The 26,143-nt window shown below is 33.2% G+C and overlaps 1 protein-coding gene across 3 annotated transcripts in view; it reads right to left on the bottom strand.

Moving 5' to 3' along the window:
- SPOCK3 (SPARC (osteonectin), cwcv and kazal like domains proteoglycan 3) overlaps positions 1-26,143 on the bottom strand; it is a 611,292-nt gene that overhangs the window by 210,146 nt on the left and 375,003 nt on the right. For all 3 annotated transcript variants that reach the window (XM_056802868.1, XM_056802867.1, XM_001365818.4), the window contains one exon: positions 13,973-14,096. In XM_056802868.1, the coding sequence (XP_056658846.1) occupies positions 13,973-14,096 (124 nt within the window). The remainder of the gene's footprint in view (positions 1-13,972; positions 14,097-26,143) is intronic.

Consider the following 26,143-nt stretch of genomic DNA (forward strand, 5'->3'; position numbering starts at 1 on the left):
AGGAACAAGAGCAAAGACAAATACAGGGAGTAAAGAAGGGGCGAATTTGAACAAACAACAGAAAAAGAAGAAAGAAATTACGATAGACAGCTACTACTCAGCAAATGGAACAGAAGGGGAGAGATCAGCAAACGATAAATCAGAAATACCAGCGAATTGGATACAGGCTGTAGAAGAACTCAAAACACAACTAAGAGAGGCTGAAGACAATTGGGAAAAGAACTTAAAAATTAAGATAAGTCATCTGGAAACAGAGGCACTTGAATAAAACGAGAAAATAGTGTCTTGAAAGCCAAAATCATCCAGCTGGTAAATGAGGCAAAGGAGATGAAAGATGAAGCAAAGGAGATGAAAGCCAAGGTAAAGAGGATGAAAGACGATCTTCAAAGAAAATCAGACCAGAAGGAAAAAGATGACCAAAAAGCCAGAGATTAAATCCAATCTTTAAGAACCAGAATAAAACAACTAGAATCAAGTGACCTCACAAGGCAGCAGGACACTATAAAACAAAACAAAAAGAATGAAAAAATTGAGGAAAATGTGAAGCATCTCATTCACAAAACAGACGATTTAGAAAATCGTTCAAAAAGAGATAATTTAAGAATAATTGGACTACTAGAAGACCACTACAAAAGAAAAAGCCTGGACATAATACTAGGGGAAATTATCCAGGAAAACTGTCCTGAGATTCTAGAACAAGAGGGGAAAGTGGAGATTGAAAGACTCCACAGATCACCCCCTGTATTTAATCCCCAACTGACAACACCAAGAAATGTTATAGCCAAATTCAAAAACAATCACATGAAAGAACAGATATTACAAGCTGCCAAGAAGAAGCCATTCAGATAGCATGGAAACAAGGTAAGGATAACATAGGATCTGTCTGCATCCACACTGAAGGACCAAAAGGCATGGAATACAATATTCCGGAAAGCAAGGGAACTAGGTCTACAGCCAAGAATATAATACCCATCAAAACTGACTATATTCTTACAGGGGAAAGTATGGTTATTTAACACAACAGAAGAGTTCCAAGCATTCATAAATAAAAGACCAGACCTGAACAGAAAATTTGAAGTCCAACCACAGAACTCAAGAGAATCATCAAAAGGTAATTAAAAAAGAGGGGAAACAACAACAACAACAACAACAACAACAAAATTTTAAGAGACTCAATAAGTTAAAATGATATGTATCCCTATAAGAAAAGAGGTCAATGGCTACTCTTAAAAACTGTTGCTATCACCTGAGCAGCTAGAAGAACTACACTCAGAGAGAACAGTGACAAACTGTATAGGATGAAAGGACAAGACATAAATAGGTATATAGATATATGCATGCATAAATACATATACATGTGTATATATATATATATATATACATATGTATATATATATATATATATATAAAGCTAAAGCTAAAAAAAGAGGTTATGACTAAAAGAAATGGGAAAAGAAACAAATGGGGTAAATTTATATGTCACAAAGAAGCTCATGGTGGGAGGGGGGAGAAGATCGATACACTGGAAGGGTAAAGAGGTTGGAGATAGGAACTACTCAACTCTTACGTACTTTGAAACTGACCCAAAGAGGGAAGAACAATCCAACCCATTGGGGAAGAGAATAGATTTGCGCCCTATAGGGGAGTAGAAGGGTAAAAAACAGACTGATGGGGAGGGAAGCAGTACAAGGGAGGAAGAGGGTGGGGGGATTTTAAAAAGACAATGGGGGAAAATAAGGGAGGGAATAAGAAGGGAGGGGGTTAGAAAGGGAAGTACAAGGGGGACTGATTTAAAGTAAATCACTGAACTAAAAGGTAGAGCTGAAGAAGAAAGGTTAGAATTAGGGTAGGATATCAAAATGCCAGGGAGTCCACAAGTGACAGTCATAACTTTGAATGTGAATGGGATGAACTCACCCATAAAATGTAGACAAATAGCAGAATGGATTAGAATCCAAAACCCTACCATATGTTGTCTTCAAGAAACACACATGAGGTGGGTAGACACCCAAAAGGTCAGAATTAAAGGATGGAGTAAGACCTTCTGGGCCTCAACTGACAGAAAGAAGGCAGGAGTGGCAATCATGATATCTGATAAAGTCAAAGCAAAAATAGACCTGATCAAAAGGGATAGGGAAGGTAATTATATTTTGTTAAAAGGGACTTTAGATAATGAGGAAATATCACTAATCAACATGTATGCACCAAATAATATAGCACCCAAATTTCTAATGGAGAAACTAGGAGAATTGAAGGAAGAAATAGACAGTAAAACCATATTAGTGGGAGACTTGAACCAAACATTATCAAATTTAGATAAATCAAATCAAAAAATAAATAAGAAAGAGGTGAAGGAAGTAAATGAAATCTTAGAAAATTAGAATTAATAGACATATGGAGAAAAATAAATAGGGATAAAAAGGAATACACCTTCTTCTCAGCACCACATGGCACATTCACAAAGATTGACCATACATTAGGTCACAGAAACATGGCACACAAATGCAGAAAAGCAGAAATAATAAATGCAGCCTTTTCAGATCACAAGGCAATAAAAATAATGATCAGTAATGGTACATGGAAAACCAAATCAATAACTAATTGGAAATTAAACAATATGATATTCCAAAATCGTTTAGTTAGAGAAGAAATCATAGAAACAATTAATAATTTCATTAAGGAAAATGACAATGGCGAGACATCCTTTCAAACCTTTTGGGATGCAGCCAAAGCAGTAATCAGAGGTAAATTCATATCCCTACATGCATATATTAACAAACTAGGGAGAGCAGAGATCAATCAATTGGAAATGCAAATAAAAAAACTTGAAAGCAATCAAATTAAAAACCCCCAGCAGAAAACCAAACTAGAAATCCTAAAAATTAAGGGAGAGATTAATAAAATCGAAAGCGATAGAACTATTGATTTAATAAATAATACAAGAAGCTGGTACTTTGAAGAAACAAACAAAATAGACAAATAACTGTTCAACCTAATTAAAAAAAGGAAGGAAGAAAAGCAAATTAATAGAATCAAAGATGAAAAGGGGGACAGCACCTTTGATGAAGAGGAAATTAAGGCAATCATTAAAAATTAGTTTGCCCAATTATATGGCAATAAATACACCAATTTAGGTGACATGGATGAATATATACAAAAATACAAACTGCCTAGACTAACAGAAGAAGAAATAGAATTCTTAAATAATCCCATATCAGAAAATGAAATCCAACAAGCCATCAAAGAACTTCCTAAGAAAAAATCCCCAGTGCCTGATGGATTCACCAGTGAATTCTATCAAACATTCAGAGAACAGTTAATGCCAATACTATATAAACTATTTGACATAGTAATCAAAGAGGGAGTTCTACCAAACTCCTTTCATGACACAAACATGGTACTGATTCCAAAACCAGGCAGGTCAAAAACAGAGAAAGAAAATGATACCCCTAATGAATATAGATGCAAAAATCTTAAATAGGATACTAGCAAAAAGACTTCAGCAAGTGATCAGAAGGGTCATCCACCATGATCAAGTAGGATTTATACCAGGGATGCAGGGCTGGTTCAATATTAGGAAAACCATCCACATAATTGACCACATCAACAAGCAAACCAACAAGAACCACATGATTATCTCAATAGACACAGAAAAACCTTTGATAAAATACAACACCCATTCCTATTAAAAACACTAGAAAGTATAGGAATACAAGGGTCTTTCCTAAAAATAATAAACAGTATATATCTAAAACCATCAGCTAATATCATCTGCAATGAGGATAAACTTGATGCATTCCCATTAAGACCAGGAGTGAAACAAGGATGCTCATTATCACCTCTACTATTTGACATTGTACTAGAAAAACTAGCAGTAGCAATTAGAGAAGAAAAAGGAATTGAAGGCATCAAAATAGGCAAGGAGGAGACCAAGTTATCACTCTTTGCGGATGACATGATGGTCTACTTAAAGAATCCTAGAGATTCAACCAAAAAGCTAATTGAAATAAACAACTTTAGCAAAGTTGCAGGATACAAAATATACCCACATAAGTCATCAGAATTTCTATATATCTCCAACACAGCTCAGCAGCAAGAACTAGAAAGAGAAATACCATTCAAAATCACCTTAGACAAAATAAAATACCTAGGAATCTACCTCCCGAGACAAACACAGGAACTATATGAACACAACTACAAAACACTCACCACACAACTAAAACTAGACTTGAGCAATTGGAAAAACATTAACTGCTCATGGATAGGATAAGCCAATATAATAAAAATGACCATCCTACCCAAACTTATTTATCTATTTAGTGACATACCCATTGAAATCCCTAAAAATTTCTTACTGATTTAGAAAAAACCATAACAAAGTTCATTTGGAAGAACAAAAGATCAAGGATATCCAGGGAAATAATGGAAAAAAAACACAAATGATGGGGCTTTGCAGTCCCAGACCTCAAACTATATTACAAAGCAGCAGTCATCAAAACAATTTGGTACTGGCTAAGAGACAGAAAGGAGGATCAGTGGAATAGACTGGGGGCAAGCGACCTCAGCAAGACAGTATACAATAAACCCAAAGATCCCAGCTTTTGGGACAAAAATCCACTATTTGATAAAAACTGTTGGGAAAATTGGAAGACAGTGTGGGAGAGATTAGGAATAGATCAACACCTCACACCCTAAACCAAGATAAATTCAAAATGTGTGAATGACTTAAACATAAAGAAGGAAACCATAAGTAAATTGGGTAAACACAGAATAGTATACATGTCACACCTTTGGGAGGGGAAAAACTTTAAAACCAAGCAAGACATAGAAAGAGTCACAAAATGTAAAATAAATCATTTTGACTACATCAAATTAAAAAGCTTTTGTACAAACAAAACCAATGTAACTAAAATCAGAAGGGAAACAACAAATTGGGAAAAAAAATCTTCCATAAAAACCTCTGACAAAGGTTTAATTACTCAAATTAATAAAGAGCTAAATCAATTGTACAAAAAATCAAGCCATTCTCCAATTGATAAATGGGCAAGGGACATGGATAGGCAATTATCAGATAAAGAAATCAAAACTATTAATAAGCACATGAAAAAGTGCTCTAAATCTCTTATAATCAGAGAGATGCAAATCAAAACAACTCTGAGGTATCACCTCACACCTAGCAGATTGGCTAACATGATAGCAAAGGAAAGTAATGAATGCTGGAGGGGATGCGGCAAAGTAGGGACATTAATTCACTGCTGGTGGAGCTGTGAACTGATCCAACCATTCTGGAGGGCAATTTGGAACTATGCTCAAAGGGTGATAAAAGAATGTCTACCCTTTGATCCAGCCATAGCACTGCTGGGTTTGTACCCCAAAGAGATAATGGACAAAAAGACTTGTACAAAAATATTCATAGCTGCACTCTTTGTGGTGGCCAAAAATTGAAAAATGAGGGGATGCCCATCAATTGGGGAATGGCTGAACAAATTGTGGTATATGTTGGTGATGGAATACTATTGTGCTCAAAGGAATAATAACGTGGAGGAATTCCATGGGGACTGGAACAACCTCCAGGAAGTGATGCAGAGTGAAAGGAGCAAAATCAGGAAAACATTGTACATACAGACTGACACACTGTAGTATAATTGAACATAATGGACTTCTCCATTAGTGGCGGTGTAATGTCCCTGAACAATCTGCAGGGATCTAGGAGAAAAAACTATTCATAAGCAGAGGACAAACTGTGGGAGTGGAAACACCGAGGAAAAGCAACTGCCTGACTACAGCGGTTGAGGGGACATGATGGAGGAGAGTCTCTAAACAAACACTCTAATGTGTAATATTTTAAATGGTTGAAGGCCTTAAACTGTAATAGTTAAAAGAGTGATGTTGTAAACTGTAGTGAGTTAAAATGGTGGAAGATATAAATTGTGATAGATATAAGAGAGGGTGAGTAAATTTGACTGCAGAAAATATGTTTCATTACAGTGTCTTGGTTTTTAAATCAAATATAAGGTGGTCGCCAGGGAAATATTCCCAATTATTCAAATACCCAAGTCAACTGGGTTTTATAGAGATTTTAATTAATACAATTGTAGAATTAAAGAAAAGAGAGAAAGAGAGAAAAAGGAAATAAGTATGAAGGGCCTTAAGCCAACATGGCCTAGACCTGAGCCTTAAGAGAGAGAGATCAGTCAGTCAGTCTTTTATCACTCACCACAAGGTCTGTCTAAGCAAGGATTCTAGTGACACCAGGCCAGCTCCATCTCAGCTGACTTCACCAGAGAGAGTTCCAGCCAGAGTCCTCCTTAAAGAGCCTTCCAGCCATTCACAAGTCTGAGAAATTTCAAAATTTCTCAGAAATTTTCTCAGAAAAGAGTGTGTGAGGGAGGTGTTACAGCAAACTTATAAATAATAGCATGACCATGCAAAGGTGCACAAAGGAAAACATTCTGAGTAATACAGAAAGGAATTTTGGGTAATGTATTTTTATGTGTTCAAAAATTTCTAACTCTACATATATGAGTGTATTTTTGGTTTTATTTTGGGGTTTTGGTTATTTATGACCTTGCTCTTAACAACAATGGCCAATATGGAAGTGTTTTGCATGACAATAAAAACTGAAAAAATATTTAATCACTGTATTGAATAGTTATACAAGAGGAATCTGAATAACTGTATTTCTCTCATTCCTTTTTGAGAAGAATGTTAGATATACCAAATGGCTGAGGAGAACAAGAAAATATATGGGTCAGATTAAATTTGGGGGTAAATATTTCTAAGTCTGATTCAAAATTCATTAGAGAATATTATAGTTCAATCCAAAGAAGGCATTTCCCATGCATATGTAGTTCTGTCATGTAGGGTTCTATGATATAAAAAGCTTTAGAGATAATTTTACTTAATTTTCCAAGTACTGACTCTGAACAGTTATGGCAAACAAAGAATGAAGAGGAGATTCTTGTTTCCCAAGTGTCTCTGGAGTGCAAAGACCAAATGGAATAATGAGTGTAACAGATTGTGAGGTTCAAACAATGTTCTTGTTTACAAGATATTGAATTAGCCCAAGAATTCTAAGAGGCTGCTTCAGTGAGATGCATGTCCACTTAAAATTTCCTTACAGGAAAAAATCAAAGTGCATGAAGATTCAGTTTTGGTGAGAATGTTATATGCAGCTGAATGTATATGAGCTATTTTATGGATATCTGTTTGGTTAATGGCTTCTGTAATTAGACAATGAAATGAGCCCAGAAATTGAAAGAATTAAAAGAGGACATTAAAGCAGGTTTGGCAAAAGGAATATTTTAAATTATGCCATTTTGGCAAAAGTCCAGAATTATTAGTATATTTGAATAATATACTATCAATGAAATCAAAATTACAGGTCACCCAAAGAACCATGAAAATGCATTAATTGTGATTAATTTACACAATATTATTGAAAATAATTTGCATTTTGCATTGTTATACAGGCTATCATCAAAGTCAAGAACATCCTAAAAAGGAAGAGAACTTCCCACAAAGCAAGAGTAGACTGAGGGTTGTGCTACAACACAAAAAATATTAAATGAGTCACAGCAGGGACTTGAACACATAGGTTGTATCATTTATAAATGATCTATGTAAATAGAAGGTCAACAATAATGTAGAATAAGGACTTACTGTTGTGCTATGAGCTGGACTAAAACAATGACTATCCATAGCAATGGAATAATGGATATCTTAGGAGGTCATGAAATCTGTCTTCAGGTATTATCAAGATTGTTATAGGAATGAATTACTTTACCTGGTTCATTTTGTATATATACACCAACATATATATATATATATATATATGTATATACATATATATATATATATATACACACACACACGTGTGTGTGTGCAGGCATACTGTGTGAAACGGTGAAATGTAGAAAATTTAGACTTAATATAATGAAAAAAATGTTGTAGAAAATTGAAGTTTTCAAAAAGGGAAGTAGTAATGTAAAAGTATTTTTGTGTTCCTGGCACATCACTACTCAGTAAATACTAGCCAGTTTATTATGATTAGATCCCTCTTATTAGAGATCTACAAACAAAGACTAGATTCATCTATTTGAATGTAGTAGGAATTTTTAAAATGTTATTTGGAATGAATAAGTTATTGCTTCTGACTCCAAGATTCAGTAAATTATCTAACAATATTTACTATCTACCCATATTGTTATCTTTGACTATACCATATTAAATCCTATACAATTCCTTCTGTTTCCTTGGTCCTTTCCATTTTAATTGGAACAGACAATTGCTGAAATTCCTTAGAATTCAAAATTCTGTGATTCTGTTAACCACATTCCACAATATCTACCTTTTTTATGCCATTCAATTCTTTCTACTTTCTTTGTACTTTATAAGTAGACAGTAAGAGATTGAGTCTCAGAGCTCACATGGTACTCAATGCTATTACAGAAAATTCCTAAATTAATGAAGCTTGCAATGGAGTAGGATGAAATTTTGATCAAGCTATTACATAGATCAAAATGTCAAGGCAACTCAAGTTGTTCCCATTTCCTCAGACAATATTAAATCAACAATAATTTATTATACTTATATTAGGTTTCAGACACTGTGGTACAATCTAGGCATACATTAAAAAAATAACAATTATCTAGATTCTTCAAGAGCTCATATTTTAATGATTTTCTTGGGAAAAAATTTCCTCTTTTTCCAACCATAAAGAAATCCTTCCAGCAGATGTAAAGTCTTCATAGATTGAACAGTAAGCTCATTAAAAGAAGTTTATTATTTTGTTGATTCATGCAAACCTTATCATATTCCTTAACTCTTCATCATAGTTCTTTTGTAGAATGATAATTTTGGAAGGATCTTAAATAAGTATCTGAATTCAGATATTATAGATCATTTAGTATAGTTCCTTTATAATAATATGAACACAATGAAGCCCAGGTAAATTAAAGTACCTGCTTCAAGGTAAACTTCATATTATCAGAGCAGATGTAGGACCAGAATAAGGTCTTCTGATTCAAAGGTCAAGGTAATTTCTATAATATCACTCTGCTTCACACACCAAATATGTATAGATAAATATATGCATATATATGTATATACACACATATTCCACTAAGTGATTATTTCAAATATTAAGATAAGGTTAAAATATGAAAATATAACAATAGTAATTTAGAACTTTAAATAGAATTCATTCTATACTTCATATAAGCTAGAATTACTAAGAAAGTTATCAAATGAATATGTTGACTTAAATTGCTTTTGCTTCTCTTGGTTATATCATCTGAGAAAAATACTAAATTTATTAGATGATAGCAGAACAGTATACATAGAGCAAATTTTGAATACTGGGTTGTATGCTTCTAACCTATATGCATCTTTCTTTTCCCTCTATAGCTTCTTAAAACTATGAGACATTTTTGTCGAGTTTACAATCATTGAGTTCAGTGCTAAGCATGGCAGAGCATGACTAAATCTGATAGAGAGGAGGCTAGATTATTCCCAAAGAGGGATCTCTGGGGAAATTATGCTAGTGCTGCCCTGCTTAATTCTATAACCCTGATGCTGTTTATTGACTTGTACTCTGAGAATGCATTGTACAATTTGCACTAGTCATTGACAAATCTATTCCTGGTAAGAGACTATCACTAGATTGCAGAACAATCCTCAGCTCTTACTGGAGCTTGACGACACAATCACAATAAACTTTGCCTGAAGTAAAGGAACAGGGATATCCATCTTTCATGTCAATTTCAAGACTGATTGCCTCTCAAACAATCTTTAGCAACTTTTTATTTTGATATTCTTGAATTAATGAATTGGAATGTATACAGGAAATAGGGTCCTTTATAAAAGAAGAAATAAAAATATCTGAAGAAATTGATCCTGTATGTTTTAAGGGGAGAAATGCCAGAGGACATTTAAAATGTTATTCTCCTTTTGAATGGCAAAATATTTACAACATGTTTTCAAATATTTATTTCTCAACTTTTTATTTATTTGTGTGTAGATATTTTAAGTGTGCTGTTGAAGAATGTCAGACATTTCTAACAATTTACTATTTATATATGATTCTACCACCTGGAACACAGAGGTGGAAATAGGAGGTATTTCTAACAGATTTATATATGTAACCTCTACACATGCGAATATGCATAAGTGGATATGAATAGGAGGCAAATACATTCTATTCTAAATGTATCTCATCACAATTTTAAGTTATGGAAAAAAGCAGGTAGGAAGAGAGAAAGGAAAGAAGGAAGAAAGGAAGGAAGGAATGAAGGAAAAAGATAAGGACAATTATTAAGCACCTATGCACTTTAAAATATTAGTTTGTTTTTTATTATTCATAAATTATTCATAAAATTATTCATAAAAAGTTGGTGTTATTATGATCCCTGTTTCACTGGAAGAAACTGAGACAGACAAAAGTTAAGTGTTGCTCAGGCATAGATAGATAGGTGGATAGAAAGATATATAGAAAGATAGATAGATAGATAGATAGATAGATAGATAGATAGATAGATAGATAGATAGATAATAAACTTATAAAGAGTATGAGATTGGATTTGAACTTAGACCTCTCTGATTCTAGAACCAGTGCTCTGATCTCTATGTCACCTAGCTTTCTCAAATGTAATGAAAACTAAGCAAATTCCAGTGGCTTGGCAATCAAGACACTCAACTTTCTGGTTTTATTCTATGACAGCCTATTTCCATGGTTCCAATTTGAGACTGCAAAGAAATGTAACACTCAACAAATCTAATATTTAATAGAAAGAGGTTACCTTAACAGTAGCTTGAGAAAGACATAATAATGATTCAATTCTGTTAAACTTTCTTGATTACTCCTTTACTTTGGTGGTGCAATAATCAGAATCATGTGTCAAGCCAAAAAAGCAATCTTATCTTTTTCACTTGCATGTTGATTTGATGACAATGTATTCCACTTCATCTTTAAAATTCCCTACTTCCAATGTGTCCCATTTGCCGAATCACTTACTTTTTCAGTCTCTCACTATATCAAACACAGACACAAACACACACACACACACACACACACACACACACAAACACACACACATCATAACTCTTTTTTCTCCACTGATTTCATGGTGATATTTATTTCTGTTCAGAGGCTGCAGTGCTTCATGAATTGTAAACATCACATAGTTCATTTCTAATTAAAATATTGATGATATCAGATTATATTTATTATTATTATTTAAAAACTTAATAGAAGGATTTCAGTGAATTGAATACATCTTTTGTGGAGGATTTATTGGTGGATACGCACAAAAATAGTCTGGGATGAGTAGGTTATAATCTGCACCAGTGGAGGATGAATACATTTCAATGAAATCACAGATCCACTGAGTTATCAAAACAGTAATAAAAATTCACATTTACCTAGTACTTAAAGATTCACAAGATATATTCCATACAATAATAGTGTAAGAAAATGTCATGAAATAATATTGTAAAAAGTGATATGAATAATATTATTCCCATTTTATAGGTAATAAAACAGAGCATAGAGATGGCATAGTTATATAGCTATTTAAATGTTAAAAGTCTCAACTTCAAATGCATAACTCTTTTCATGACACTACTTATTGTCTCTAATATATCTTTCTTTAAAAATCAGTTGTCTATAATATTTCTTCATTCTTTTCCTCATGATATGCATAGGCAGAAATCATGAAACACAATGGTTATTTATAATATTTATATTTATATGCTTTATAATTATATCCATTATACATACAATGTACACACATTTTAAGTTCTTCCCAAATTATCCAGTTTACTTCTCTTATCATAGTCATATGTTATTATTTCTAGAAGTGAACCTAAGAATAGAGATTCTGGAATGTTAAGGAACATAGTATAACTGCAAATAAAATTAATTAGAATATTCATTTAGAGTTATGTTTGGATCTAATATTCTCTATTTTCCCACACATACTGAAACATAGTAGCTACTACTCTAAAAATGTGGCTCACCTTTAACTAAAAAACATATTTCAAATTCATGTACAAGACATAAGGAAACAAAAATAAACATGAAGCAATCCCTGCCCTCAAGAAGATTATATTTTACTGTAGTCAAAGGCTAAGAATAAAAATATATTGGAGGTATTAGCACTGTGATTTGGTGACACGTCATTTCATTTCTCTGAGGCTCAGTTCCCCCACCTTTCAGGAGACATTTGGAATGGTTCACCTCTGTAGTCCCTTTCAGCTCTAAATTTATATTGTTAATGATCCTAAGAAAATGGAAAGCATATACAAAAGACAGAAAGTAATTCAGAGAAACTACTAATAATTCGTGTTATCACAAAAGGTCTGCTATAAGTCAACAGACATTTATTAAGCATATACTATGTGACAGACATTGTGATAAGTGCTGGGAATACAAAGAAAGACAAAAAACATAAAAGATAGTCTTTCTGTCTGGTAGCTTACAGTCTAATAGATGAGACAACATAATTTAAAAAAAAAAACATATGTCCAAACAAGTTTTATATAGGATAAATTGAAAATAATCGTCAGAAGAAGGCCCTAGAAAGAAATGGTACTGGGAAGAGTTTTCTGTAAAAGTCAGGATTTTGGTTAGGATTTAAAGGCAGCCATAAGGCAGAAATGAGGAAAGGTGGAGAATTTCAGACTGGCGACAGCCAATGAAAATGCAGTGGAGAAAGGAGATGGAGTGCAGTATGGGAGAAACAGCAAGTTTAGTTTTAGGAAAGGTAAGAGGGGGATAGATTAAGAGAGACTTTGAAAATCTATCAGGATTTAGCATTCACAAATGAGAAGATATAAGTGCAGACATTTAGGATTCTATTTATATTAAGATTTCTGCTCTTCCTCTATATCAGCAATTATGGGAATATTTTTTTAGTATTTAGTTCTTTAATTTTTGAGGCTTATTTGTAACCTAAGTCTTTGACTCTTAGAAATTTGGTTTGGAATAAATAATACTGGTAAAGGATAACCATAATTTACAGCAATGATGTTTTCAAGATTCTGTGACCAATCATTTGTTATTGAACAAAAATGAAACAAGGAAAAGAGAAAAGGATTTAGAGCTAGAGATAAATAAAAACAAGAAAGAACAGTTTAGAGATCTTCTTTAGGTCCAGCATTTGAAACATATGAACTCTGAGATGCCTCCCACCACTATATCCTATGATTTCAGATCTTTTGCTTTGGAAGGGAGCTCTTATTTTAAACTTCATTATTAGTGTAAAATTATTAGTTGAGTGATCCAGCAATACCATTACTAGATTTGTTTCCCAAAGAGATAAAAAAAATGGAGATGGATATGTTTGTACAAAAATATTTATAGCTGTACTTTTTGTGGTGGCAAAAAAAAATGGAGAGTAAGGAGGGGATGTCCCTTGACTAGGGACTGGCTGAAAAAATGGTGATTGTTGTTGGTGAGGGAATACTATTGTGCTATAAGGAATTATAAACCAGTTGATTTCTGTAAGAACTGGAAATATTTACATGAACTAATACAGAGTGAAATAAATAGAACCAGGAGAACATTATACACAGTAACGGAAATATTGTGGGATGATCAAATGTAATAGACTTAGCTACTAAAAGCGATGTGATGATCCAGGGCAATTCTGAGAGACTTATGAAAAAGAATGCTATCCACAGCTAGAGAAAGAACTGTTGAAGTAGAAATGCAGAAGGAACATGTGATTTATCACTTGTTTACATAGGCATAAGATTTGGGGCTTTGGTTTTAAAAGATTACTCTATTATAAAAACGAATAACATGGAAATAGGTTTTGAGTGATAATACATATATAACCCAGTGGAATTGCCTCTCAAGTACAGGAGGGAGGAAGGAAAGAGGAGGGAAACAACATGAATCATGTAATCATGGGAAAATATAAAAATAATAATAATGAATTATCAATTGAATGATAATATCAGTTTTTACCTGTGAAGAGTAAGTGTGACCATCTGATCCACAAACAGGATTGGTGTAAACTACTGGACATTGCTTGCAGCTGGATGAAAGAGGACCCCTCCACTGTTTATGACTTAATCCAGCTTCCTTCATACTGTTGGAGAAAAAAAAAACATATTTAGACAAGAAAAGGACACAATTGTACTTCTTAGGATGATGTTTCCTTTATTGCTACCCAAGTTCTTGTAGAGAAAATTACAAACATTCATCCATGTTTCAAGTTAGATTTATTGACCAAAAGTGTTCCTACTCAATTCCCCTAAAGAGAATGCTTTAAATTATTTAATAATTTAGGTCTCTCTCTATATCACTAAAATAAAAGGATTATTTATAAAATACTCTGAAATCTTAACTTAAAAGTATTCTATTTATTTCCTATATAGACTGCCATTCTAGATAAACAAAGATTATGGTCTAATTTCAACATGATATGTGCTCTGAAAGTTTGTGGACACAGGATATATTATCTTATTAAATCAACAGCAAATTAGCCACTACATCTGGGAAGACTGAACAGATGAAATATTGTTGCACACTGAGGAAAAAGCAAATGGAAATTGTTATGTTTCAGCATGAACCTCGATTGACTATTTACTTATGGTTTATCCTAAGTCTGTGTCAAAACAAACATGATTTGTTTATCAAAAAAGAAAAGAATGTAGTTTGTTTTTATCTCTAATATATGAATATCATTCTGAACATTGCAGCTTTTGAAATAACAAATATACATTTGCCAGCATAGAAATGAATACAAAACAATAAATAGTTCCTTACTTTTCCTGCCTTCCAAAAAAGAGAGAAAAAAGGCAAAAACTGAAAGGATGAGAGTTTGGTCTGTATAATATAAGCAAACATTCTATATATTTGTGAAAAGTATCTAAATAACGACATGAATTTTCCACTTTAGTTTGTTCACTTAACAACTGGACCATTGTGTCCCAAAAGGCAGAGACTAGATCTTATCAAGTTTCTATAGGTTGCCATCCCTCTTTATTCTGTCTCCAGATGGGACTGTGCTCCAAGGGTCTCAAGTTGGCTTCAATAAGTTCAGAGTAAAATCAAGTGGAAATTATGTATATATGTGTATAAAATCTATGTAATATCTATGTGATATATAATATGCTATTATATATGTGTACATAATTATGTATATATGTGTAAAATTGTACATGTGTGTATAAATATATATATATGTGATATATATATACACATATGTAATTTCTACTTGATTTTACACTGATATACATACATATAGACATAGATATAAAGGAAGGAGAAAGAATAATCCCCTTTCTTCTCGTCCTCCTTTGACTCCTCAGGACATTCTACTTTTTTTTAATTATTTCCCATGACTTTCAACTTCTGGTTGGTTCCTCCAGGAAAATATAAAACCTTATTGATTGCTGACACTATTTTATTTATCCTTATGTAATGAGCACTTGGCAGGGTGACTTGCTTTAATAGATCATTAATAAATCCTTGTAAAAAAATCAATTGAATTGAATCCAAAATCAAACCTAAATCACCCTCAAAAATTTCTAGACAATGTTTTCACTGCAACATTTGCCATATATATTTCACAGAGTGAGCTCAGGTAATGTGAATGACTTCTGGGTTATGGTATGATTTTTCATCTCAGTGGGCCATTTGTGGAAGATATTGCAGGTGAAATGCAATGATCAATCCTCAAACATCTATGAAGGGCTTACTATGTGCCAGGAACTGGGTTAAGTGTTGGAGATAGAAAGACAAACATGTTCTCAAGGTGCTTTTATGCTTTAATAGGTTTGGCAGCATGTAAATATGACATCAGGCATACACAATGGGGAAAACAGATAGTTTTGGAGGGAATTACTTGAAACATGAGAGATCACTAAGAAGGAACATATTTTCTGGGAAAACATATGAAGGATTTCAATATTCAGAGATGAGGGAGTGTATTGGAGCATATAGGAGAACATGTGGAAAGTATATATCAGAACAGGGAGTAGATCTGCATAACTGGATCCCAGAGTGCAAGAAAGGAAACATCATGTTACTGGAATCCCAAAAAGGGGACAGATTGAGAAGAGATTTAAATGAAATAGTAATTTATATTTTGTTCTAGAGGTAACAGGAAACCACTGAAATTTTTAGAGAGTGATTACATGGCCAAACTTGAACTTTAGACAAGTCATAGGTATTTGAATTTAGGATGGATTAAAAAGGGTCATGAGAATAAATGGGGGCTACTATAATGGTCCAATTGAGAGGTGACACAGGACTGGTCTAGGATGGTGGCAATAATGAAAACTGTAAAACTTGAGGAGTTATAAAAATATGAACTGCTAAAAGTTAATAGTCAATCACCATAATGATTATTCTAATTTTAATTCTTACTTCTATGCCTGCCTCTACATATTGTCAAAGTGACCCAAGACTGGGGCTATACTGTCATTGTGGAGGCTTTGGCAGGCATACGCAGGCTAGAAATACTGGGAGTGTAGGTCAAGAACAGTGATGGTGAACCTTATATAGACCAAATGCCCAAATGGCAGCCCTCATGCCACATGTGAGTACCACCTTACCCCAGACAGAGGAGGGAGGATCTGTTCCTATTGGGTTTCTGGGCAGAAGGTTGGGTGATGGGAGGAAAGTTCTCAGGCATGTGGGGAGAGAGGGAAGAGAGCAGACCCGTCCACGATGCATGCCATAAGTTTGCCAACATAAGTCTAGAATGTCATTGAGGCCAAGTGTCTTATAGGAGATGTAGCTTGAAACCAAGAGTTTAGTCACCAGATAAGTTATCATGAGACAGAATAATATATGGGAACTAATTACTATAGCATTGAAAGGTTGGTCATCTGTATTAAGAGAAGCTGTAAGAATGCTTTAAAAATATTTTGAAGTCTAAAGGGAGCATGAAAAGATATCTGAAGGGGATAGCTTGCAAATAACTTCAATCCCTCCTCTTCAAGTTCAATCCTCTACAACCATGTTGGGCTCTCGATGGGCTAATCTAGGTACAAATACCTGGCAGGGAATCTAATGTTTTACTGTGCAGTGGGATTTGAAGCTGAATATGAGTTTTCATTGACAGAGATCATTTTCTTTGGTTTCTATATCCTTTCTGAATATCTAATGACCATTCTTAATAAATAGGAGGTGAAATCCTGGATTTGGAATAGGGGTGGGTGTGTGACACTCAGAAGGATGAGGACTTCCATTAAAATCCTGCTTTTGAAGATGACTACATGCCAGATTGGAAAAATCATTTAATACCCTAGATCTCGGATTCTTCATCTGTCAAATGAGAGAGCAGTGGTAGAAGACTTTTGTGGTTCCTTACAGTTATATATCTATGATCCTGTCTTGTACTTGAATTCCAGTTGATTTCCATTAAAAAAAAAAAAACGCTTACTTTCCACCTTAAAAACAATACTTTGTCTTGGTTTTGGTTCTAAGGCAGAAGGGTGATCAGGCCAGGTAATGGCCTAATATATGAATCTCTGAATAATGATAGTTCTGCTGAAAAAAGATGCTTTCAATATTCAAATCAATTCATCAAATGCCTTAATTTTAAGTGAAACAGATACAAAGAGGCACTTTCACATGGCCTTCATTGGGGGCTGTAAGCTTGCTAGAAGCACAGCTCATTTATTTTCCAACCTTCAATTTTATTTTGAGATAGTGATACTATAAAGCAATATTACTATCAAAAAACAGTTGGTCTTGAAGTCAGGAAGCTTATGGTTCAAGCCCTAGGTTTTACCTACACTATTTCAGTGTTCTTGGTTAAAACATGTAATCTCACAATGTCAAAAGCAAGTTTGTAAAATGATAAATTTTAGGTCATTTGTAAGTCTCCATTGACAGAGGGAATTTCTTCACTGGGAATTTCTTACATCAATGAAATTACAGATGTGATCAAAAGACCAAGATAATAATAAAAATTTCTCAATGAAATAATCCAAGGAATCTAGTTAATTACTAGTGCTTTCTACAATAAGCCATAAAGCAACAGTTTTAGGATAAGAGTTCCAGGGAAGATGTCATATTCCATTATAAATGGTATTTGAGAGTAAAATTACAAAGCCTAGAGTTGTTCAGCGTTAGCAATATCTCATTCTCAGAGGTAGAAAACATATTTTTTGTTGGGTCTCTTCAATATAAGAAAACAGGAAAGAGACTGCCTTCCAGAAGACAGGTTTTTGTATTAGTGACAGTAGTTGTGGCAAATTAAATAAAAACCTTCCCTACATCATAATGTTGGCTGAAATTCCAAATAAACAAATGACGATAATAACAAAATAAAAACAATTTAAGAAAGATCAGGCATTAAAATTGTAGCATATTGAACTCTGTTATCTATCATTGAAATTATTTCCTCTTTTATTTTTAAAATAAATAGCAGGTTAATATACCCATAAGCTAATTGTGCTAGCAAACAAACCCTATTTTTCAAATGTTTCTAAAGGGCCACTTTCAAAATCTGCCATGCTACTCTAGTTGTTGGGGAAATGGTAATAGTGGTATATGAGAAATGATACACTAGATGTTAGGGAAATTTATAATGCTAAAAAGAAATGTACTATTTTTGTTGCCAGGATAATAGGTAAGATTCTTCATGAGAAATAAAAGTGAAAATTTTGGGCACCTCTCAAACATCTCTGAGCTATAGGATCACAGGGTGAAATTTTTTAAAAAGCTTTGCTCTACTTGTAATTTGTCTTTGATTTCTTCAAGATCAAAAGAACATGCAGCATAAATTTTTAAAGTCATATATTTGTGTTCTAGATAACTTCAGAATAATTCAGTGCCTTCTCATATCTATCATGAAAATGGAATATTTAACTCTGAAGAAGCTTAAGTTAAAGACAAATTATGAATTTGCTGAAAATGTCAAGAATCAAGATTCCTTCTTAAATTTTTCTTCTTGCTCCTTTTGTCCTTATAAGCAACAATAAAGGTAATTTTAAGACTGTAGAATGTGAAAGAATAAATCATTGATTGATAGTGTTTACATTTCAATTTAATGAAAAAAAAGTAAAACATTAACTAGGTCCTGGGATTATATGAAAAGATCAAGGAAGTAGAGTTGCCTTGAAGGAAGAGATGTAGAAATGGGACTATTTTCTGTATGAGGGATTATATGAAGAAAAGCAATAAGAGAGAACAGGATAATAATAGAAAGTAAAGAATATTAATCTAATGTGACTGAGAAAGCATATATGAAATTAAAAATTAAGACAATATTTTGCAAACTGATACAACCATTTTGGCAAACCCACACCTAAAGAGCCATCAAATTCTGAACACAATTTGATCCCTTAATATCATTACTAAATCCATATAACAAAAAGATTAAAGATAGGGGAAAAGGACCTAGTAGTATAAACATATTTTAACAGTTTTTTTTTTTAAGATAAAACTGGAAAGTTGAGGGATATCTACCAATTAGGAAATGGCTGGAAAAGCTGTGGTGTATGATTATAACAGAATACTACTGAACCATGAGAAATGATGACTAAGATGACCACAAAAATCCTGGAAACACTTATAAGAAGTGATACAAATTAAAGTGAGCAGGAGCAGAAGAACATTATACACAAATAAGAGCAATAAAATATGATGGTCAAGTATTAATGACTTAGCTGTTTTCTGCAATTCAAGGATCTGAGACAGCTCCATTGGGTGCAGGGAAAAATAGAACATCCACCACCATAGAAGGAATTGACAGATCTCAATGGAGATTTAAGCATATTATTCTTAACTTGATTTCCTCCATGAATTTTCCTTCGTGTAAGTGATATGTGCCTTTTTTTAACATAACAAATATGGAAATGTGTATGGTATGATAAAACAGGAATATTCATATTACAAGCTTTCTTGGGGAATGGGTGATTATAGGAAGAGAGATCACAAAACTTTAGAAACTTATTATTTAAAAATTATATTAACTCGTAAAAAATAAGCAAAAGCAAGATAGGTGAGACTGTATTGGAGGTCTATACAATATTAAACTAGATCACATATTAAATTCATTTCCAAGGTAAGGGGTTGGTATTTCAGATGGTATATGATAGGGCTGGACTGATGTTTTTTGGTACTCTAGAAGTATAATGTGACTGATACATTAAGATAAGGGAGGTTACCTTGATGTGGAGCTAGAATGAAGTTAGGAAGATGAATTAGAATACTATTAAAGTCGTTCAGCTGAGAAGAGAAATGCACACAACTATGGTGTTTAAAATGGAGAAGAGAGAAAAAAACCTATTTTGAGAGATATTATAAGATAATAAACACAGGACTTGACAATTGGAAAAAAATGAATTTGTTTAAGAAGAAGAATGAATTAAAGATGATTCCACAGTTATGAATGTAGGCAATTGCATTAATGATGATTTTGCTGACAGAGCAGTAAGTTGGAGGAATAAATTTAGGTGAGGGAGATGATGAATGTAGTAAAAGGCATGGTAAATATGAAGTAACAATGAACAATCCAAAGGAATTCAGCCAACAAGAAATTGGACCTAGAAGTCTTCTGAGACTTGGAGACAAATCTGGGAGGTATTTACATAGAAATGCTCATTGCAGGCATGAAATTTGATAAGATCACTGAGGAGAGTGTCTATGGATAAAGAAGAAAGCCCACATTGGGGAATAACTTCTTAAGGAATAGAAAACATAAGTTGGAGCAATAGGTCTATGAGAAGTAAAGGGAGATAATATAAGGGGGGAAAGGCAATGAATTGGCTTATGGTAAATAGGAATATTAACAATTTTTATGTTTAAAAACTGGTTTAAATATTACTATAAATATTTGTGGGACATAAAGATTGAAAGGTTTGATAAATGAAAGTTTAGTAAAAAAATTGAAGCAACAAAAGACTTTGTTTATTAGTTTTGGTCATGAAAGTTAGGTGAGGGATATAATGATAGCTGGAAGGGATAGAAGTATAAAGAAAGTTTCATAATTACTTTTACTTTTTTCTTAAAATACAATAAAAGGAATTCAGGTGTTATATTTCAACTCATTTTCATATATAATATTCAGCTCATATATTTTCATGATAGTGAATAGAAGAGGCAAGATATGAAAATATTTAACTGTCTTATAATGCATTCAAGTTTTGCAATGAAAAATTTAAAAAATCATAATGGATGAGTCACAAGGTATTGAAATAGATTTTATTATTTTCAGATTCCAGTAGAACAACACTTTTATGGTGTTCTGAAGGACATGGAATAACATTTGCATGTTCTTTTAAGTGCCATGCCGCCTGGAGATTTTCTTCACCATAGAAAACAGTACAATAGACTTCAGTTTATCATGACTATCCTGTAAAGAATGCAATGGCATCAGAGGGTTTGTTAAAAAAAAATAAATGGAACATTTTGTTAATTGGGGACAGAAAGGAGAGAACACAGACATTTGGTGGCAATAAATATGCCACCAGTAAAGTCTTTAATCAACAATAATCATCTTGAAGCATATGGAGAATGTTGCAACACGAACATTTATCTAAAGAAAATAAACTCACAAGTGAAGCACCCTTCTAAACCTTTTGGAATATGAAGAAGTCTTTCTATGGAAGTTAAAGAAAGAAAGGACTTCTAGCAAGTGTTTGAATAATTTGGAACTCAAACATTCATTTTAAATGGAATGATTTTTGTTTGAGTTGTTCTGGATAGTTAACAAAATTGCCATTACTTTCTTACTCATTCCTAATGCATTATTTGAAGGAATAGAGGACAATGCAAAATATTGTCTTTCTGGAATTTTTTTGAGTTTGCTTTTCATATTTTAGAGTACTTTTTCACAGTATTTCATTGTATGAATAAAATTAAATTTTATGAATCCTCAGTTTGTTTAAAATTGTTGATCACTTACCAAATATCTATTGATGAACTTTAAAAGCCTTTTCCAAAGGTTATTATACAGAACTGAAATAAGTTTAATTTTAATGGATACTACTTATAATTCCCTCTTCAAAATATTTTATATGAGATCATCAAATAAACATTACATAGAGCAATTTTGTGATATGAAAATAGGATTGTCAAGTATTTTTTTCCAGCACACCCCCAACATTCTCCTCATGCCAAGCCCATTGGATGAGAGGGTTTTTCAGAGACTATGTACATAGTAGAAAAATCCATCGTATTATTCTCTCCATTCTTAAAACTTTGATAGTCACTAGAGATGCATAATAACTTTCGCTCAGAAATGAAGCAGATGAAAGAATGGTCTGAGTTCCCTTTGAGAACATGGAGGGCATTTTTAATTGATCCAAATTGCCCCCTCACATACCACTAATATTCACACATATGCCTATGAATCATAAACACAAAGGACTTCTCTCAAAAAATCAAAGTGCAAATGTTCCAAGGATAGAGGAGAAATTTATATTTTTTTTGGTGGAGTATTGGTGTAAATTACAACTCATATTTAACTCAGTAGAAGGGTTTGAAGAAAATTGTCTGAGTCTCAGCAGTTATATGACTTATTTATGTAGCACAGGTAGTAAATAGAAGAGATGGGCTTTGGGACTAAGTCCACAAGACACTATATCTCACTGGATGTACAAAGCCATGCTGCCCACTAAGGTTATAGAAAGACTTTGACATATTGAATAATTTTGATTTGCATTCAAGAAGTAGAGTGATGTTATATAGCTATGTCATGGAAATCCAGTCTCTGAAGAATTACTGTCAGACACCAAAAGGGCAATTAAGAGGTCTGCATTACAGGTGAGTAGTTTACTATTTTTTTATGAATAAATGGGGAAAGAATGAAGAACACCAGAGAGCATGTACCTAACAAAAGAGGCAGGCTGGTAACGTAACAAGAGTGAAAGACGACTTTTGGATTGCCTGCATGGCTGATCAATAGCCATAATGATCACAAGGTAAAGAGGAGGCCCTGAGAACCATGAATGGGATCTCTATTGAAGATTAATTGAACAACATAAGCAAGAATCATCTAAAGGAGAAGACTAAACAAACCAATGAGAACAAAATTCATTGAAATCATGATATAGTTGGCAAATTCAGTATTCCCATTTTAAGGATCCACCAAATCCTCTGATTTTGCATTCCATGGTAATAAAAAATGACTTTATGTAGAATGTTAGTACTGGTCGGTTTCTATGATAGGGGACACGTTCAAGTATAGAATAAGCAATAGACTTTTTCTCTATTTATTTAAGGCTTGAATTTCCATCTTTGAATCAATATTGCATATTGGTTCTAAGGCAGAAGAGTGGTAAGGGCTAGGCAATGGGGTTTAAAGGATTTTCCCAGTGTCAAAAAGACAGGAAGTGTCTAAGGCCAGATTTGACCAGGGTCTTCCATACATAACCCTGGCTCTTAATCCACTGCACCACCGAGCTGCTCCGTTTGGCAATTCTCTATGGCACAATCTGGTTGTGTTCAGAGAACCTCATCACATGAAGGTTGACCATGGATGATTATCTTTTCTTCCTCCTCCTCCTTTTTCCTCTTCCTTCATTTTTTGTCTGGCCTCAAAATCTTATGGTAGCCACTCTGTAAGTACAGAAACGCTGCCATGTGTGCTGGCAAGATTACTTTCAGTAATGTGATAATTTCTCTTTTGAGTTTTTGAAGTGATGATAGGATGCCAACTAAGAGACAGTAGGCATATGTATGGGAATAGAATTAAGAAGACAATGAAGGAGACACACATTCGGGAATTTATCATGCTTGATTATGCTTATGTGATACAGAGGTGTGTTCTTTCTCTAAAGTGGGTGGGATGAGATGAGAGGGGAAAAAGTGAATGCCGGATAATTGAAAAAAATAATTTAAATGTTTAAAGTAAGAGAAGGAAAAGAAAAAAAGTAATTAGGGGCAAAAGGAAGAGCAGGTATCTATCAAATAAAACAGACAAGTGTCAGTAAAGAAACAGAAAAATTGAGTACTATAATGAAAGGAGTAGGAGAAATTTTAGCATCAAGGGGTCAAAAGAATTAAAGATATTAATATAAAGAGAATAAGAATTAAAATTAGTTAATTTGCTTATCTTGTGTGTTATCCAATTTCAACACATAAAGTATTTATTAAGTGCTTACTGGGTACATAAAAGTGTACTAAGTATAATAAGAATTACAACCATTAATCCCTGGCATCAAAACGTGTATAGTCTAGTGGAAGAGTTACCGCAGAGTAGCATATTAAGCTTTTTCATTCAATCAGTTCTGTTGAAATTTTTCATATTCACAATTAACAATATTTAAAAACAAATAACTTTATGAAATCCAAGTTAAAAATCCCTATCAACTTCTTGCCTTTAGGCTAAGGTTACTATATAAAGATGAAGATCAGGGGAATGCTATCAATAAAGTTACTCTGATGTAATTGGTATTTAGCAGAGATTCTCAGGACAAAAATGTAGAAAGCATAGAAAAGAATGGGCTGCAAAATATAACTGTTAATTGGTATGCAAGTGTTTTAATAACCAGATGGAAAGAGTGGTATTAAATAACCTTACAAATCTCTTTCAAATATAAATTCAATAAAGCAAGGTTCTTTACCTGGAGCAGGTGAACTTATATTTTATATTTTGAATAATTATTTCAACATAATTGGTTTCCTTTGTAAGTTTATGTGTTTTGTTTTATGGTTTTAAAAGCATCATTCTAAAAAGGCTCCTGAGGTTTCACTTGACTGCTGAGGAGCCCATAAAACATAACAATAACAAAAAACAAAGGGTAAGAATATTTTTGTATTCTAGGTAATAATATTTTCTAAGGACAATTTGCAGAGATAACATGTTTTCAGCAATAGCAGCAATGCTGAAATAAGTTATTTCATTGATAGATAGTGCTCATTTGGGGTTGTAGGTCTTGGTATGTTCAGAAGAAAAGCAATCTCATTACTTCTATTATTAAGACACAGCTCTTAGAGTTTTGTAGGGAAGACAAGACAAACAAGAAACAATTAGAGAACAATTCAAGACAACAAAAGTATAATTAAGGCTCTTGTTCAGTTGGTTCATTCCCTATCACCAGAGACACTAGTATTTATATTACCTTAATTTTTGTATATACCCAATTTGATTATTTCCAGAAGTAGAAAGAATAAAGTAATAGAAGAAACTTGCATCACAGCCAACTTAGTTTTGGAGCCTTAAATATGAACCTGTTAAACTATGTTATCAGCTAGCCTCTTTCTTGCCAGGTTCCCTCTAACACTATTTTATAGCCACAATGAACAATCCATTAACCATATCAATTGCCTGCCTACATTAGTCCTCTGAAGACAGACTCTAAGCCTCATTTTGCTTTAAAAATTAATTTTGCCCTCCTATTTTTCTTTTAACTCTATGATAACTACTTATTCCCTTGCATGGAATGATTTTATATTTAGGTGTCTCCTTTCAGGTCAAAGTATCCCAAAGACAGGGCAGTAATACTTGAAGAACAAAATCAATTAAAACTGTTTTTAACAGAAAATTAAACTTTAAAACCACTGTAAAATGGAAGAAATTGATACTCATTTTATTTGAATTCTATAATATAGTTTTAATATTTTTATAAAATTATGTGAATCAAATGAATGCAATGAATTTTCCACTTATCTAGCTGATTATATATTGATTTGTTCAAATGGCAGATAAATAAAATGCAATTTTATTCCATTATTCTGGATTAATTCCTTTCTCAGAAATTACCTTAAAAAAAACAGAAGAAATCTTAAATGGAGAAACTAACAATAACTTTTCTACTTAACAAATAAAAAATTGAAGTAGACACAGTCCATGATTTAGGAATGTCCCCTACTTATAAATAGCCACTGCAGAATCATCCATTACACATCATGCCAAACTATCCACAGTACTGACCTTGAACCTCATAGATTTCAAAATTCTCTATGACAAAACCCTCCCATTTGGATTCAGTTCTGGATATTCTGTATGACAGGGGCATATGTCTTCAGTGAACTCACATTCCATGTTTCTGTTGGTCACTTGATACAGAAGAGAGACAAACAAATTTATCTCTGTTTTTGAGCTTGTCCAGGAAGGTTAAGGCTAAAAAGTAGTTTTTTGGGTTAGTCTGGAAATGTATCCACCTATAGCCACAATAGTCCCAGATATGTAAATTACATTTTAAGTGCAATTCATCTGCATGTTAGGGA

Source organism: Monodelphis domestica, chromosome 6, assembly GCF_027887165.1.
Source record: "Monodelphis domestica isolate mMonDom1 chromosome 6, mMonDom1.pri, whole genome shotgun sequence".
In the NCBI taxonomy this organism is placed as follows: domain Eukaryota; kingdom Metazoa; phylum Chordata; class Mammalia; order Didelphimorphia; family Didelphidae; genus Monodelphis; species Monodelphis domestica.